We start from the raw sequence: 17680 nt of genomic DNA on the forward strand, positions 1-17680 counted from the left end.
TCTGAAGTTCTACAATTTGTGCTTAGTCTCGTCTCTGCCCCCCGGACGAAATTGACAAGTCTGTGGCATTCAGTATGATTTTAGAATGCTCCTTGAATTTTTGTTCAGTGTCTCAGAAACAATAGGCTAAAGCTTGAGATAGGTTTGTGACTTCCTTTTTCTCTCCGATCCTCTGCAAGCTGTCCATCCAAGATTCCGACAGCATTTAACCTGACTGGCTGAGAACTTGAGGTGTTGGATGCATGGCTGTTCATTTCCAGCTCCGACCTTTAACTTATCACATCTTCTGCTTTGATTCCCAAATGCAGATTCCAAGTTGTTCCAAGCCTCAGTTGCAAGTAAGACCACATAATTGAAATAAAAAAATGTACAAAGCAGTTGATTATGCTTATAATAGTAACAATGTTTATTTGGTTAATAGTACAGGTACCATGTCTTAGTTTTAATGATTTAAAAATTCACACAGTTCCGCAATGGCTAACCTTGGTACAATGAAGATTAAGTCATGAACAACATGACACTAATATCCTGAAAATTATGCAGCAAATAATGAGGTTCCTCTAAATAGGTGAGGAACTTGCATGTGACACAAACACAGATATCACTATGAACAATGGAAATATTTTAGCCTTGACTATGAGCCTTTTAAGAATGCAAATTAATACCTCGCTATAGGTCCACCTCAAATTACAATTAGATGGACCAAAACATTTTGTTCACTGGGTCCACAGTTGCCAGTTAAGTGCCTTATAGCCTACATGTCAGAAGAGAAGATTCAGCAAAGTTACAAAAACATGCTTGGAAAGTGTTGGACGGGCAAAGAACAATAAGTTTTGCATAACATCCTTATGTTTAAAACAGCAGAGACAAAGATGTCTTAAGCAGCATTCCTCTACAGCAGGAAGCACGATATTTTGAAGGTTTGGACGGCCTTACCAAGGACAAACATTTCAAGTTGCACTTGCACCATCTTAATCCCTATGTTTTTCGATGACCACCAATAAAAAGCCATCTTTTTCGCCACAGTCAAGACATAAATGGCCATCTCCCCTTTTTTACATGGCATCTACAACGAGCTAAGACAATGGTTTAGAAATGAAACATAGGGGTTTTAGATTGAAAAAAATCCTGTTGTGATTTTGACAGGCGAACAAAGCAGGAACTAGAATTTTAAGTTATCAACATGTTCCTCTTATGTATCATACCAGATATGTTCCTCGGAACCATAATATAATAACTGCAACTGAAGTTTTAAATGTTCAAAACTTTGACATGTCTGTGACATCCTCACACTCTCTCAGCCCCATTAGTAGGATATATGAATTAGATATCAAGGTTAATGCATATTATCAAATTTTGCATACCGTACTTAAAGAAGTAAAACCCTTCATGCAAGACATGTGGAAAACTGATAAAAATAACAGCATTCTGCTGACTTTCCAATAAAGAATGTCCGAAAAGAGTTAAAATAGTTTACATGCTTGACCAAATAATAAGTAGTGGGTAGACCACATATCATCTACATGCCGTCCTAAAAGTACATGCACTCTCACAGTTTAATGGTATACATAAATATGAATCTACATATGTACAACATACAACAAGGAATGGACTTCAAAACTTGAAATAATCTCAAGTTAAGATACATGAAAGACTGATTCCCAGGCCCCCAGCATTGCTTTTTTTGTGTAGAATTGGCACTTGAACAACCAAGTTCAACCCTGTGTAATCGGCAACAACCTCTCGAGTCAAGGCCAGAACCTCTTGAAGAAATCCAGCCGGTATGGTCGATACATTTTTCAGAAGCGGCCGTCAGTCTGAGGCTGGACTTGCTTGGAGAGATGGTTGGTCATGTCTTGAAAATCCACCTTGACAGAGAGGACACAAGGTAATTTTCACAGCCACCACTCTGCAAAAGGGATATCATTAGAGGGCTGGAGTCAAATGCTTGGCAAAAACCAACCCACATAAAAATGTCCAGCTGGTAAGAATGATATAAGAAACAGCCTTTAAACTTGTCATAAAAATACTGATAAAAATTTAAACAGAGTTCACAACAATGGATGGAAGATGCACAGAGTAAAACTGTTTGAAGTAAGCCAGTATTGTCTCAAATGCTCATGCTGTTCATATACAACTCGGTAAAAGTAGCATAATTTGTTAGTTTTATTAGACATCTCCTCATATACAAACTTCATAAATCTGTTGTGTATTTTTCAATATTTACAAGACCACAAAGGTTATAACTGAAAGACATTGTGAATATCGTAAACTCAAGCCTAACAAAATGAAGTGTGTACTGGTACTCTGCTTCTCAAAATCAATTGTAGCAGGAAACCTTAGAACTCCTTCGCATCCATGATCCGCAATTTGAAGTTTTACCAACCGCCTTTCGCACAAATGGCATCATACCGAGAGAATAACAATGCAAAAGATATGGTCACAGAAATGTGTATACCGCACAGCAGCAAACAATACTCTTAGCTTAAGAATGATTATGCAATATAAGTCTAAAAGACCAACACGACACCCTAGACAAATGTCACTTTAGCATCTGGGCGCACTTCGGGATTTTCAAAACACACCCTCCGCATTTTCTCCTTAAAGTCAGCAGCGCCACCATCCAACTGTGAGGACAATACAAACTCATGAGTTGATGGCGAGGGAAGTTCTGTTGGAGATGGACTGGAAAGTTCAATTCTGACTTTAGATGGCGAGTTCAATTTCAGCGCCATGTTTTTCCGAGACGCTGCACTTGGTTTTTCCGGAACGGGTGGAGGAATTCGCTTTGGAGACATTTGTTTTGAACTAGGAACAGGCACAGAGGAGTTCAATTTGGCTTCCATAGGACTGAGTGTCATCGTAGTTTCATTCATACTCATCGTAGGTGTACTCCGGCGTGACTGCGATGGTACGTAAACTGAATTGTTAGTGGAATGCGATCGGAAATTACTAATATCTGCAGGAGGATATTGGCGGGAATGAGGTGAATGCCTCGAGTCATTTTTATATTCGGGTACACTATACATACATGTAGTGTACGGGAGCGATTTCTGACTACTGTTTGAACCTGTGAATGTACTGTCTAGACTACTACCACTACCATTGCCACGGCTGCTAACACTACCATTGCCACGGCTGCTAACACTTGCATTGCCAAGGCTGCCAACACTTGCATTGCCAAGGCTGCCAACACTTGCATTGCTGCGGCTATTCCCATTTGCACTGCTAATTCTGCCCGGAGGTTTCAGGGGCGTCGGCGGTGGAAAATTAGCCTCGGCCACATGACTAATAGTACTCATTTCTAACAGTTCGGGCGCTGGTGGCATTTCGCTGATCAACGACGCATCAGCAACCGAGTCCCCACCAATGACAGTTAAGTTCAGACTATCACTTTCATCAAAGCACGTCTTGTTGTCCAGAGATTGTTCATTGAACGCAGACGCTGGCAAAGTTGCCCTAGGACTGAGTTTCTTATCCAAGGGTGTCCTTGCTCTTATTGGTGTGATCCCCAAATCTTTAGAAGCACTAGACGGTTGGGTCCTAACGTAACAATGCTGATTATCCTCCACGACACTGTAGTTGAAACCTAGGTCGCGCACACTCTTTTTCATGAGGTGTGGATTATCAAAGTCAATGTCTGGGGTACTGGTCACTTGACCGCCCCCTGAAAACATATTCTCAGCGTCAGTATGAGATGGCAGAACACAGTCCTGACTGAAACTGTCATCAAAGAAAGAGATATCGCCAGGTCCAGGGGTAATACTACGAATCTGCAAATCATGGCCGAAGGGTTTGTCATCAACGTCAGATTCCAGTCCCTCGGGGTGAGATTGAGATCGAAACAAACTCATTCCACCATATCCGTCCACTCCCTTCGACGCTGTCCCAAACATATCACTTGAAGATGTTGTCTTGAAGTTTCCTTTTCTCATTTTGTTTGTGGGTTGATCCGTTTTTAGGAAATCGGGCAGCTCGAAACGATCCGATGATAAACCGCGCTGGTCATCTAGTCGTTGACTCTGGGCTCGGGAGAGGAGCTCAAACAGTTTGTCATCTGAAATGTAAAGATGCCACAATTTAAAATACTGTTTTAAACAAGTCTTAAAAAACAACAAATAGGAGTTGCTTACTTGGGAATTAACCTCAGTTTTTTTATCCGAATCAAAATCTGGCAACTAGTCACAGGGTCATAGATGAGAATAGCCTGTCAAAAAATTTGGCAAGTTTTTTATACATAGGAAAGTCATGAGAAGTACTTCAACATGCAGAGATGTCATGATAGCTCAAACATAAGCAAAGCTTTAAAAAGATTTCCCTTTGAAATCCTGGCAATGGAACCCACTGCATCAAGTATATTTCTACCGGGCAAGATTTGACGTCTTAGGAACTTACTATCTTTATCCTGTATCCTCATCTTGGCGAGTTTCGATGGGAGGCTCTTCTGTGTGCCACCCAAACTGGGTCGTCCTCGGCTTTTACTCTTGTCCTTTTCGAAGGAGTTCCGCTGCAGCAACCCGAATAATCCAGATGAGTTCCTGCCCTCGCTTGTTCTGGGATTATCATCATCCTGGAAACAGCAATGATAAATTTTGATTCATTTGAAAGAAGTCATTCAATTAGTTGATTTTGAGGAGTTTTACTGGCGATCCACTTCTGATGGTCTGACAATTTCTCACTGGATCAGATCGGCGATGAAGACCGAGACTTAAGGATTATCGCACACTGCTGATCAATTAACCTGACCTTCTCTACCAAATTCGAGTTAGATAAGAATAGGGGGAACACTGGCCAAACAACAGGACCATGACCACAAAACTCCGGGGCTCTATGGCAGCTAGAACACTCTAGGATGTCCAGCATATCAACTGACTATCTAGCATGCATATCAAAACTTCAGAACACAGAAGAACGATTTAAACATTCAGACATACCTTCCTGTCTGGGTCCAGAATCCCCAGCTCATCAAATCGGTGTGGCCCGTTGTTAACCTTGGAGAAAATGTCGTCGAACACTTTCGTTGTGATCTCATCGAGGTCATTCTTGCTGGCAGACGTTCGCTTGGGTATTGGTGGCTTACTGTTCGAGGCACTACCATCGAAACCTCCCCACTCTGAAAAATATGAATATTTGTTTGCAATTTTTACGTTTGTGATTAAAGTTTATTTAGAATAATCTGCCAAAATAAAACGCCTATGAAAACTTGGTGGTTTGCAGTGCTAGATCAATGAGCAGCTTGTTGGGTGCCAAGCGGAACCAACGGGCATGAAAAAACTGCCCCTGGCTGCTGACCTAAGCAGCCTGGAACCAAAAAAGATCTTTGTTTTTGTTGACATGCCACATTCATCGGGCAAATGTCAAGCCATATAAACCCTCCCAGCCAATGACATGCCACATTCATTAACCCAAGATGGCAATGACATGCACCACCCTACCAAAATAGACATGACAGAATTCCTCCCCCAGTTTGAGAGATACATGTAGAGGAAACAGTCAGGGATAGTGAATCTAAAAGTTGGCATCAGGGGTTAGGTTCACCTAGACACCAGGACAGCTTATTCCTTTGGTTGGAACCCACCACCCTGGTAGGGTGTCAGGACTTCATATGTACAGTATAAGGTAAAATGAAAGCAGTCTTTAGTTTATATATGGACACAAGAAGTTATTGCAGTTTCAGAATTTCTACTTAGTTATAGAGTTACATTAGATACCAGGAAGAGGGTTTCACAGCTCTAACTATCCAAGAGGAATCTACATGTATGTGAATTGTCTAAATGATGAGTTAGTGTCGACTACATTTCAGGCGTTCAAAATTAAAGAGGATCAATGTTCTAACAATATCAAGCTAAAACGATTCATGCCTTTAATTAGAAAGTAAAACACACTTCTTTAAAACTTGAGGTTAAATTCTGCTCCAAACCTAGGTCCATCGGGTTCATCACACAGATCATTACTCAGTCCGGGCTTGCTCACAACCCATGCTTCTCGCACGAGTTATTTATAATTTAAGATAGGACTTACATGTACCATTTGTGTTATTTCATCAAGTCACATAAATTTTAGTCTCCAAAGCAACCTTTTTTTCTTACTCAGAGATACAGTTTCCAAGTGTCTCATCTTTTTCTCTAGCCAAAGGTGGCTTTCTGTCTATTCAAGTTCTGTTGTATAACTTTAGTGATAATAGTGAGGAGAAAATCATGTAATTTTGGCATAACTGTGGGCTAGTTCCCGATGAAATAACACAATCTAGTTATTAGTATATGATAGACGGGTGCAAGAAAATCACAAACAATCTTACCAATCCACCAGTGTTTATCTGTGTGCAGAGGCAAAGAAAAGAAATACAATTAATTCAAAGCAAAAGAATGCAATTTATTAGTCCAAGCTGCAGACCTAACAATACAACAAGCTGTAGCAACAATGATACAATGCTGGTACAACAAGAAAGGGTACTGTCCAAGATTGCTGGCTAATGCCTGTTGGAAAAGCATCAAATCTATTACAAATTGGTCAACTGGCTTCAGTATGTCGACAAAGTTTCTGTTTAAGCAAGGGAATAGAGAGGCATGGTTCATTGTTGGAATGCAATGTGATTTTGTTTCGACCTTTGTAATGAGAAGTCGTCCCAAACGTCAACAGTGCCAACTGTAATGGGCAGAACCCTCTTAACAACAGTAGTTACGACAATTTTTGATGTTTTTAAAGAGCAATTAGCACACATGTGCTTCATCTTATCAAGGTATATTGGATAGCAAACATTTGCTTATCCTCTGTACAGATGTATGATGGAATGGAAGTTCACAAAGCTTCTCGTGTAATGACAATAATGCCATTCACACAAAGAAAACCAACATCAAATCGACATCACATCCACATTGGATAAATTTTTGATCTGATGGGATGTTGATCAGTTATGTGTCATGTAAATATAAATCTAATAGTTTTTGTCACTACATTAGATCAGTGCGCCGACGCAGCCAATGATGCTGGTTCTACGTCCGAACGTTGTCAAGACAAGAGTCACTCCTTGAAAAGGGCAGCCAAGGAGAATCTGCATCGATCTAGATTCAGGTTTTTTGGTGTTGACTAGATGCAGGTCATATTACCGATGTAGATCACGTGCCGATGTGATGTCACTTTTTTCGTGTCGTGTAAATGACATTAATACTGAGTGGCACAAATCTGATATCGGTACAAGACATGCATATATACATCATGAACAATCACTTTATACTAACATGTTTAACAACTTGGCAAAAGGCCTCACTAAGAAATACTTATACAGAAGTCTAACAAACCCAGCTGTTTGAGATAAACTTCTAATCCATTGGAAACACATTATCAAACCATATTTGTTATACAGTACAGACAGTTCACAACACACACTGTAGATCATTCAGAGACAATTTAAGTGAAGATGAGGTCAACAACACAAGATTGCTCAAAGGCAACATGAAGTAATTTCTGTAGAGCAAAGCAGACAGTCTCCAGTCAAAACGACCCCAGGTGAGCAGAGTCAAGACATAACTAATGTGCTTGCTCCCCTTGTGTCTTGGCACAATTTTCTATGGCTGGCTGGAATTCGACAGAATGTAAAAGTGTCAATATTTTGACTTTCGTAACTTGAGGATGTTTTGACCGGTGACTAAGCAGACAGACCAATCCACCGTGCACTGAGCAGCTACCAGGGACAGCTAAAGGTGAGTAACTTCTTCTACGGTACCTGCAAAATCCTCCCGACTCTGAATGACAACACGCTGGTGCTCCAACGTTGAAACCTCGGCCTCCATAGTGACCATTGCAGGACTGTTAGCCTGGAAAGGAAAACAAACCAGGAGCTGAATGTCATGGATTTTCTCGAAGGCTGTTTCATAGGCTGACTGAACATCAGGGCCAGCACCAGAATCATTTCTCAAACAAATTTTAGAGCGGTGCATTCACTCCTTACACCTCTCAATTCACCAATCACAGAAGATCAGGTAGTTTTATTTTTACCGGAAATCTATTCCCCACTCTAGTATGATCAATTGTTTGGGCACCATGAGAATGGGTGCGAGTTGACCATCAGCACTTGGACATATTACCTAGTCAGGGAGAAATGGTACGTACCATGTGCATGACAACATTGTCGAGCTTGTAGCCATACTTGTGCAATACCGGTCGCACGACGTTTGCTACGGAACGTTTCGGTTTGGCTTTGATTCCAATACACTTCTTGTTGGGCAGATCCATCCGGAACAGCACCCGTCGTTCAATCACCATCTCCTTGGCACTCACAGTTGAGATGTCGGCATGGATGTCCAGCGCCTGTAACAGAGAATATTTGAAGTAATTCATGTTACTTCATATTTTTGTCTCTACCATTTTTCGTTTTAACAACTTTATCCAGATTGCTAGTCACCGGGTGATGTCTGTGACTAACATAAGACTCTCAATGAAAGCATTTACCTGCCCTGGCCAAGAAACCAGGTGGAATCAGTCTTGGTCATACGTCTCATTCACAAGGAAGAGATTTATCGTCCAACAAACTGATTTCAATAACGATACCAGAGTAGCAATAGACGTACAACACACACAAGGAAAAGAAAAATCAGGCAAATTTGCCTGGTGTTTTCTCTCTCACCTTATCACTGCCAAGGGGGTAGACATCAATACTAACAACACTTAGACCTTTCTTCTCACAGAGTTTACTGACCAACGATTTGACAGTCTGGCCCTTTGACGGCGACAACGTGGATGTGGTGCCGTCTGGTAGGACCACCTTGATGGAGGACGACTCGAGTCCTTCTATTGTTGTGGTTTCTCTCTCGCGAGATACGTTAGATTTCTCTGAGACAGTCGGGGTTGTGCTCTGTTGGAAAATAAAAGCTCATATTGTCACAGAGAACGATACGTGTTGTTACACACAGGCATATCATATAAAGTAAGATTGGCCTTTTGTTTAGGCACCCCTCAATTGGCTAGACAGCGTCTACACCGTATTCACCAATGCTCTGATGAAGTTTCATTTTAGGCCTTAACAGCTTGCTGCTGCAAATTCCTGCTGGCACACACGGAGCAGTACCCACCTTGCTCCTTTCACCTTCCTTCTGCAAAGAGCTACTACTGGTCTGCATCTTCAGACTTTTCTTGGCAAATGACGTGTCTAGTCCCGACTCCAGTTTGGATGGTTTCGCTGCTTTCTTACCACTGTCTTCCTTTGTCAATTTCCTGGATTTATCTGTAAGAATGGAAGAGACTGTGTTTGATACAGAGCATTTTTACAAATTACACTAGCACTTTCTTGGCCACCTTTCTGCTTGGCCACACATATGACAAGAATGCATTTCATCTATAGCTGTGTATCTCTTTAAAAAATCTTTTAAATGTGCGTCTGACAGTGCATTCATGAAAAAAATTGCTCTGAGGAATTTACCGGTACACACGCTTAGGTGACAAATGTCATATAATTCAGAAAAATAGCCAAAATACATGATTATGCTTACTTTTGTGCCAAGGAAGAAATGATTTCTTTCGTTTTTCTTCTTGGCCTTCATCGAGCTTGTTCTTCTTAGACTTCTTCTTTTCCAGTGTCCCCCAGAATCGTGTTGTCTGCTGCGCGGGAGCCTCATCTATTTCTATTGGTTGCAAAGGCAACGGCTTGCTACCCATTTCCATGATGACGTATTGCTTGTAAAGTGTCGACTTTAGAAATCGTGGGTAACAGTCGGTTTTCATGAGGTGATAGATCTAAAATAAAAGTATTGCAAAACTCGCACATATTTGCTGGTTGATTTAAATCGTTTTTTTAAATTACAAAGGTGCTCAGAGCAAAAATGTCAAAAAACACTAACCGGAATATTGATTTCAACTGACCACATTTGACACGGAAGACTTCCAAAGAAGCTCACCACATTGTCCTTACAAGACACAAGTTCTTTTTTCCCAAAAGAGCTGCCATCGGATTTATCATCACAAAGGCAAATACACAACTTTCCAGTACTTTTTGAAATTAACCATCCTACAAACCTGAGTTTGTGCCATCTTGAACATTTCCGACGTGACATTGGTCAAACCTTGCTCAACCGTTTTCCGTGCCTGGCTATCTATGTTCACAGGTTCAGGAGCACGGGATGCTATGTGTTTATCAAAGATTTCCTTTGCCCTGGCCTTTTGCTGAAATGACAATCAGAAATCACATCAAGTTTAAACAGGAAAGAGCACAGAGTCTGTGGTTTTTTTGTTCAGTTTTCAATCAAGCCTTGAAGCACATCCTAACTGTCAGTTATGGTGAAGAAATTCCATAATTTGAACCAATGCATCACCCTTAGTTGTCAGTCTAGTGCAAAGGTTATAAGACATGTCAGAAATTAACATTAGCAAACCTATGATAACTGAAGCTATGCATTGATTTCCGTGCGGCTAATTTCTCAAATTGAAATAGACAGCAAAAGAATACCTGAAACAATGTCTGACCCTGTGAAAAACCTACCTTTTCTTTATCTTGAATTCTCTTGAATTTCTCACATGTTATCCAAAACAGGAGATTCTCCTGACTGAATTCCTTCTTGAGGAACTCCATGAGTGCAGCCAAACCCAACCCATCGTTTAACAGCTTGTCCAGGTTGACGGCCCAGCTTGCCGAGATGGTGACTGGGACCTCAACATGTTCCTTCATGCTCTTGTTTAAGTCAGCCACACTGTCCAGGCTACTTGCAGGGGCCAAGCAACTGGTATTATGTCGTTCATGGTGGTCATGCTCAGAGGGGACCAATGACTGCAACAAATGAAAAGAAAAAATGATGAATACTACCAAGAATTGATAAAGAATAGCCTTTTTTAATTCTTGATATTATATTACATGGGAAAAGATCTTTCATTTTCCAGCAATGGCGAATTCAGTGCACTGGTTTTTTCACACACCTGCGATGACGTGCTGTGACAAAAGTCTGAGTTCAATCTGCTTAGAGTATAAAGCCGTCTATGACATTGGGAAGATGTCATATGAATTGAAGCAGGGTCCTTGGTGCTCAGGGACCGGATAACAGACTTACCTCATGAGAAAAGCTGATATTGCCAAGCCTCGTCTTGCCTGTTGCATCAGACCTGCTCCACGGTTTAAATGCAGTTGGCGGGGCTGGCTAAAAGATGAATAACATCATGGAGTTGAAAAAAATTTCAGGGAGAGTTAAATGAGGGCTGTAGATCTGAGAACATGGTGAAGCAGTTATGAGAAGGAATTAGTTAGGGCTACTCAGGAATTTGTTAAAACGGATCTTACCCGATAATATTGACTCTTTTCAACTTGTTCAAGGTCATATTCTTTTGAATTCAAAAGTATTGAGACAAAAAGAGTATCATCTCTAATTTGACTTTGAGAGAGCGTCTTTTCTCTACGTTTTCTTGCTGATTTTTTATACTTATTTTTTCTTTCACATGGTGCATTACAACCAGGTAGACTCACATTACGACAATGAAATAAATGCTTAGTACACAAGTGTCTAAAAATACTTTTGAATTTGGACCAAGAAAGCAAAGTCCTATAATGTAAAAGAACACAAAACTCAAACCCATGATCAAATACTTGAATTGAAAACTGGAATTTTTAAAAACTTGTGTCACTGTCAGGCAAGTTACAATACACTTCACACTTAAGTTCAACAACCTTAGATTTCACACTTGACATGCTAAATGTAGTAGTGGCATATTTAGTGGTGCAAGTACTTCATTACTGTTCCATCCGTGTATTCCTAATTTGCGAAAAGAAAAGCAATTTTTGGATGAGTAAAAAGCTTTTAAGAAGGTCTTACCTTTTTAAAGGCAGAGGGAGATCCACCCGCAAATTGGTCACCAATGTTCCGAATGATACCACCAGGACTTGTCACTGGCTTCCTAATCTTTGGTGTGACTTGTCCAAATGCCCGTGGGCTGAGTTTATCTGCCAAGTCGATTGTCTCCACTGCGTACAACGAACAATTCAGATTAGCAGGCCGAGAGTGTTTTACGATTGTCTGATCAGCGGTGTGGGTGGCGAGAGGCACTGACATTGGGCGATCCAAAAGTTTAGCTCGCCGCGATGTCTGAGGATGAGATGATTCTGATCGCACCGACTCCGCATCACTGCTATCACCGACGTAATTGCGCTGGCGATTCTGCAGGAGTTTGTGCATGCTCCGTCGAATGCTGTCAGCGCTGCTGACAGATTCTAAGTCATCCTGCGAATGAGCACCAGCACGGTCGAAATGTTTTGATAGTCTGTCACTCGATCGACCAGTCGGCGGTAAATCAGTATGATTTGATGATTGTCTATGTTGCCTCGAATTCTCATTGGATATGTTAGAGGGCGCATCATGTGGTAGACTAACCTGGCGTAAATGTGATCCGGGGCGCATTGGGGCAGCATTTCTTGATGCATCCAAGTCCACGATGAACACCCGATCATTCGCTGAACCCTCATCTCGTGGTAACCCAAGTCCGCTGTCACTATTGCTACTATTGCTATTGCTGCGTTGATGATCAACGTTGGGGTTGGCTAGTATATGCGGCTGGGCTGCATCGTCATACCATGATCCAACACGGTCTTTATAAAGTTTTGATAACACCCGTAAAATTGGCGTGGAAGATCGTGGGAATTCGAGGCAACCCTGCGTCTCTGGATCCACTGTACAGTCAATTCGGAAACTCCTTGCTTTCTGAGCATGTGCACTGTGAGTTCGTAGTTCGGGGTCGACCATGAACACATGACAAGAGCTACTTTGTACATGATCGAAATGGTCGCTGCCATTGTCACTACTAATCTCATCAGAGCTGACACTCGTCACAGTCACAATGCCGAAGAACCGCTTATCATCAGGACACACACCGCTATAGGCAACTTTCTCAGACGGGTAGGTTGCAATCACTGTTCCAGATGCATTCTTCAACTTGACACTCTCTGAAAAAACTTCCATTAGAACTAAAGTATGGATTTTTTGCTCGACACGTAACCGTCTAATGGCATTTTTTATCATCTGAACGTGTGAGTTTGGTTTGCTAAAGTTCGTTGGTATTTCAATCGAACCTATGTAGCCTACTATGACACGTAATGAAACGCTTTCATCCGCAACGTCACGGGCCGAATTCCCCACATTTTCTTTGTTTATATAAAGCGGCAGTGTTGGCGCCAAAATATTTGAAAGATCTTTCGGCGTGAGCACAACTTCATACGGGCTTGAACCACGATAAGGAGGCGGGTCACGATAAACTGGAAGCCCCGACTGACCCTCATACTTGACATTAACACGGCCTTGCCCATTTGACACAACAGCATGCTGCTGCACGTGGGACTTTTGCGAAAGACTTGTCTTAGGCACCTCCCTGTTTGTGTTGTCCTGGAGGGGAGAGGTAACGCGAGGCCTGCTCTGCGCAGACTTAGTCCGTCTCGAATTAGCACCATCATTATTCTCGTCAAAGAAACGATTCACGCCAAAATTTGGCGGCGGTTCTGTTGTTAGCGCTGCTGCTGCAGGACTCTTTGTTTTCGAGCGGTCTGCCCCATTTGTCCTCCGCTTTCCTTGACTGCTTGAAGGCGGTTCATGAAAGATAGCACCAGACTGCAAATCGGCAAGAACTCTTTCCGCACGATTGTTACTATTAGTATTACTATTCGTATTAGCTGTATTTTTCTCTTGCCTGTCATTCTGCCTTTGGCGATGACGATTCGGATATTTTGATTTCGGCTTGTTCAAATGGTATTCCTCGTCTGAGGAATCGGAACTGTTCACATTTTCAGCAATTTGTAGCACAAGTAATCCAAATGATGTCCCGATGAGCCTAACGACATCATCATGCGGTGCACGGGAAACGTCTTCATGGTTGACACCGAGGAGGAAATCACCAGGTTTGAGGCCGACCTGTTCTGCTGGGCTGCCTGTGACAATGCAGCTGAGGACACACGGCTGTTGCCCAGATATTGTGAAGCCATATCCATACTTCCCGCGGGTGATTTCCACCGTCTTTACACCATGGGAAAGTCTCTTCTTTCGTCTCTTTTGATGGTACATCATCTGCAATGAGAAAAAAGGGATAAACTAAAAGTGTAAGAAGAAATTTCTGAGTTGATCTGGCCTCCTCAGTCCCAAAATTTTAAACATAAACATGACAAACTTTCTCAGCCAGGTCACTCGACACGTTATCAAATCAAAGGATTATTGCATTATTTTATTCTTGACTTATTCTAAATATTCCTTTTAGTTTTAAGTCTACATAATTTAATACAGAGTGCAAGTATTTAGATCTATACCTCTAATCCACTTATGTGCCCACATTATTATTTGAGAATAAGCTTAGGACTGAAACGTTTACAATTATAAGTTATCATTTTAAAGTAGATAATACGATGGTTGGGTAGAAAGCACGCAAATAGATATCAAAACTGTGTCTAATCAACTGACGATTGAAGCTAAAAGGTCCAACTGCAGTGCAATCTGACAATTTTAAGGACAGTCTTTTTACACTGACTATGTTTGAGAGCAAGAAAACTTGATTTGAAGTTTACCCAATATACAAGGTGCCTCAAAAATTGATTTTACTACTCTACCTCAAAGTGGCATGACTGGCATGGAGTCGGCAGCATATGCCATGAAGTATCTTTTTTGTGTCACTGACATTCCACGCAACACCAATGTACATTTGAAGATACATTGCATTGTTATGTTAGTAACTAAGTAAGTAACTTGACATGGATCAAAACTGCAATTTTGCCTCTTGTCCCTGTCTGTTCCTCAAAACAGTGAAAGTTCGGCTGATTTTACAACAACTGATTTTCCCATGGCCAATACTGCACCATACCCTGTAAGGCTGTTCCTTCAAAACGGAAAAAATACACTGCCCTTTTCAAATCCTGGCAGATGCACTACACTAATATAACTACAACTTTGACCAAATTAACAACACTGAATAAAGTCTAATTACTGTTTGAATGAACGTTTGCAACATTACAAAAACACTTCCAAGCTTTATGATAATCATAAAAGACAAGCGAAAATATTCCGCTAAAATTGTCTTAGAATCTTACCAATTCGATTCCACTGTGATATAACTGGCAGGGCAGCATTTTTAACACAAATCTTGACAACAGTACAACTGGCACTCATCATTACCCATTTACTGTCACCTATCTAAGCTAAATGATAGGGTCGTTTAATTCTTGGCTCAAAGATGTGCCGGCACCCTGCACACCTTTTAACAAAGCCCTTCAAGAAAGTTTATAACAACTCGCAAGCCCATATTAAATACCATTGCCGAAGAATTGTTTAGCAAGGAAAGAGAAGTTCTTTGTTCCGCGCTATTCGACATCAATCTGATTTTAAGCTAATATTGAAACGAAACATCCAATGAACCAGCACTGCAGGAAATGTTTTTCCAAGCGCCTAATGGACAGAACAGGCCTAGGTAGGCCTATGGGCTTAGCTTAATGGACTCCCTTATTGTTCATTATATACTTGTAGACAACTACATGCACATGCATGCTATTAACAAGACGGCTAGCTGACCTGGTCTGAGTTATGTCAAATGTGTGAGCGACGGATGGTTAACAAAGTATGGTTTGTTTTTTCATCAAATTGCTTAAACGGTGTCCGACTAAAGCCAGAAGAATTTGAAGTGCAGAATTTATCCTTATTTAATGAATTACTTGCTGTGGGTGTAATGTATTATGGAATCAACGCTTCCCTGAATCAAAACTTTTTTAAACCTTTATATAGCCTATATGCAAAGTCGAAAATTTTCAAAACAATGATATTTTCATTGAATTGAATGTTTGAGCACAAGAGTACTTCGACCTGCTATTCCCTAGTAGCAGTACATGTTCATGTACTACTAGGCCTACTACTATTCACTAGTACTTGTGTCGGAATCACTGCAATCAGACAAAGCATGGCGAGAATGAGCCATTTGATAGGCTTTTTTTGGATGCCTCGCAATTCTATTATAAAACCTCCTTTAAATGAATCTTTACATCCTGTTCACCCTTGTCCGTTCGGACCTCAATATTTACCACACAATGACAAGAACATTGTCATTATAGTACATGGATTTGGCGACAAGGCTCAAATATCATTATTAAACTATAAGTGATGAAGCAGCCATGCCCATAATACTAATTACATTTTATTTGGAACGAGTTTACAATCCCCGATCGCACCCCAAAAAAAGGTCATCGGTTGACTAACGAAGCACCACTGTTGAAGTGTTCAATGGATTTATAGTTGAATGCGATCAAACTACGTCATTTCCGATCGGGGATTGTAAATTTTAACCTTTTATTTTACAAGATCATGGGGATCACGAGCATATCCCACCTCAAATCATAATTTTCGAGAGCTGATGACTACGCCTACGGTATGTTTACATTCATACTACATGTATATCTCAAGACTGCAGTAGCAGTGGTGCAGTATCTGAGTACCCATCATCATAGCATGTACATGGACGCTGTATAGTAAATGCATACACATCATGCATTATGCATAGCAAATAGCATCATGACATATCCGAATCATATCGTAGCCTACATTACAAATGCACTACACATATGACACACGTACAGTAAACACGTAGGCTACCGTACAGTGGTACACACGTATGACCGAAAGTGATCAAAGACTAACCACTTATCTCAGCGTTTTACGGTAAACAGCGACAACTAACCTAGTATTTTCTCTTGTTTCGTATAAAATTCTTGCTTTCCATGATATCAAAACATGATCGAGGCATTTCTTGCTTTTGTTTTTGATGAAATTTCAATATTCCAACGACAACGTGCAATTTTTGTACACAAACTAAAGATGGTCGACCGTTTGGTATCACATGACAGGAGGCTGGCTCGTGATTGGCTAGGTGGAACTGGCGGGAGTTTCAATTAGGTCAGTGGCTTGTGCCACGCCCTCTATTTGAGTATTTTCTATGCTGAAATGTCCCCACACAGCTACTGTCGTCAACAGATTGGTTGTGACATGGTCTCTACAGGGAGACAGACATATGCCTTCCCTAATCAAATAATTGCTTGATGTGAATTTTGCAATTTAACTGTTTTGGTTTGTTTGCCGATAGAATTAATGTCCTAGATCTGAATAACAGAATAGTAGTTACCAGCGGGCATCACTTGTCCTAGACACTGTCACAACCAAGGTGATGACAGTAGCTGTTACAATTCTGATTTTACGACAGCGAATCCAATATCTTTTTCGTTAGGCCTTTGTGCCTGCGGTATAGAAGAGACGGCCAATTACGCTGTAGGGCCTACCTGTCTTCACAAGCATGGTGAGCAGGCGCGGATCCAAGGGGGGGCGCATCCGGCGCACGTCCCCCTAATTCCGGCACGGTGTAAAAAAATTGTAGCCCAAATTAAAGTGGTGCTTAATATTTGAAGATCAGATGCCAGGAAATCGCATATATGGAGTCTTATCTTAAAAAAATTTCTGGGGAGGCCCCCCAGACCCCCCCGCCGTCGCTTCGCGCCTACGGCGCTCGCAATTCGGGCTTCGCCCTCAAAGTGCGCCCCCCTTTCGAAATATCCTGGATCCGCCCCTGGTGAGATGTTAGGTCAGTCAAGACAGCAGGCCCAGATGACTGCTGTGGGAGAGACAAGGCTGTGAATGTCTTCCAGAAAATTGTGAGATGCTAGCTTAGACCAAGACAGATTATAATCCATGTACTGGAG

The 17680-nt window shown here is 41.3% G+C and overlaps 1 protein-coding gene across 3 annotated transcripts; it reads right to left on the reverse strand.

The window, feature by feature from the left end:
* Positions 1 to 382: 382 nt before the first annotated feature.
* On the reverse strand, positions 383 to 16799 carry LOC135488996 (regulator of G-protein signaling 12-like). Of its 3 annotated transcripts, none has more exons than XM_064774051.1 (14): positions 16669 to 16799; positions 11790 to 14024; positions 11034 to 11120; positions 10472 to 10756; positions 10009 to 10155; positions 9486 to 9729; positions 9069 to 9220; positions 8696 to 8851; positions 8110 to 8307; positions 7724 to 7814; positions 6299 to 6316; positions 4935 to 5113; positions 4396 to 4570; positions 383 to 4057 (listed from the first exon to the last, which is right to left on the reverse strand). In XM_064774051.1, exons 2-14 carry the CDS (start codon positions 14022 to 14024, stop codon positions 2532 to 2534), a joined length of 5493 nt encoding a protein of 1830 aa, XP_064630121.1. In that variant the 5' UTR covers positions 16669 to 16799; the 3' UTR covers positions 383 to 2531. The 3 variants fall into 3 exon arrangements, with proteins under 3 accessions (XP_064630121.1, XP_064630118.1, XP_064630120.1); XM_064774048.1 differs by having other exon boundaries at positions 8624 to 8851; XM_064774050.1 differs by lacking the exon at positions 6299 to 6316 and having other exon boundaries at positions 8624 to 8851.
* Positions 16800 to 17680: the final 881 nt, after the last annotated feature.

This window comes from Lineus longissimus, chromosome 6 (assembly GCF_910592395.1).
Source record: "Lineus longissimus chromosome 6, tnLinLong1.2, whole genome shotgun sequence".
Classification (NCBI taxonomy): domain Eukaryota; kingdom Metazoa; phylum Nemertea; class Pilidiophora; order Heteronemertea; family Lineidae; genus Lineus; species Lineus longissimus.

Bases quoted from the DNA above. Each gene is read 5' to 3' on its own strand.
- LOC135488996 (XM_064774048.1), bottom strand. From the start codon at position 14,024: ATGATGTACCATCAAAAGAGACGAAAGAAGAGACTTTCCCATGGTGTA. The intron at 10,757-11,033 runs GTAAGTCTGTTA...CATTTGTTGCAG, and splicing joins ATATCAGCTTTTCTCATGAG to TCATTGGTCCCCTCTGAGCA. The intron at 4,058-4,395 runs GTAAGTTCCTAA...TTTACATTTCAG, and splicing joins GAGGATACAGGATAAAGATA to ATGACAAACTGTTTGAGCTC.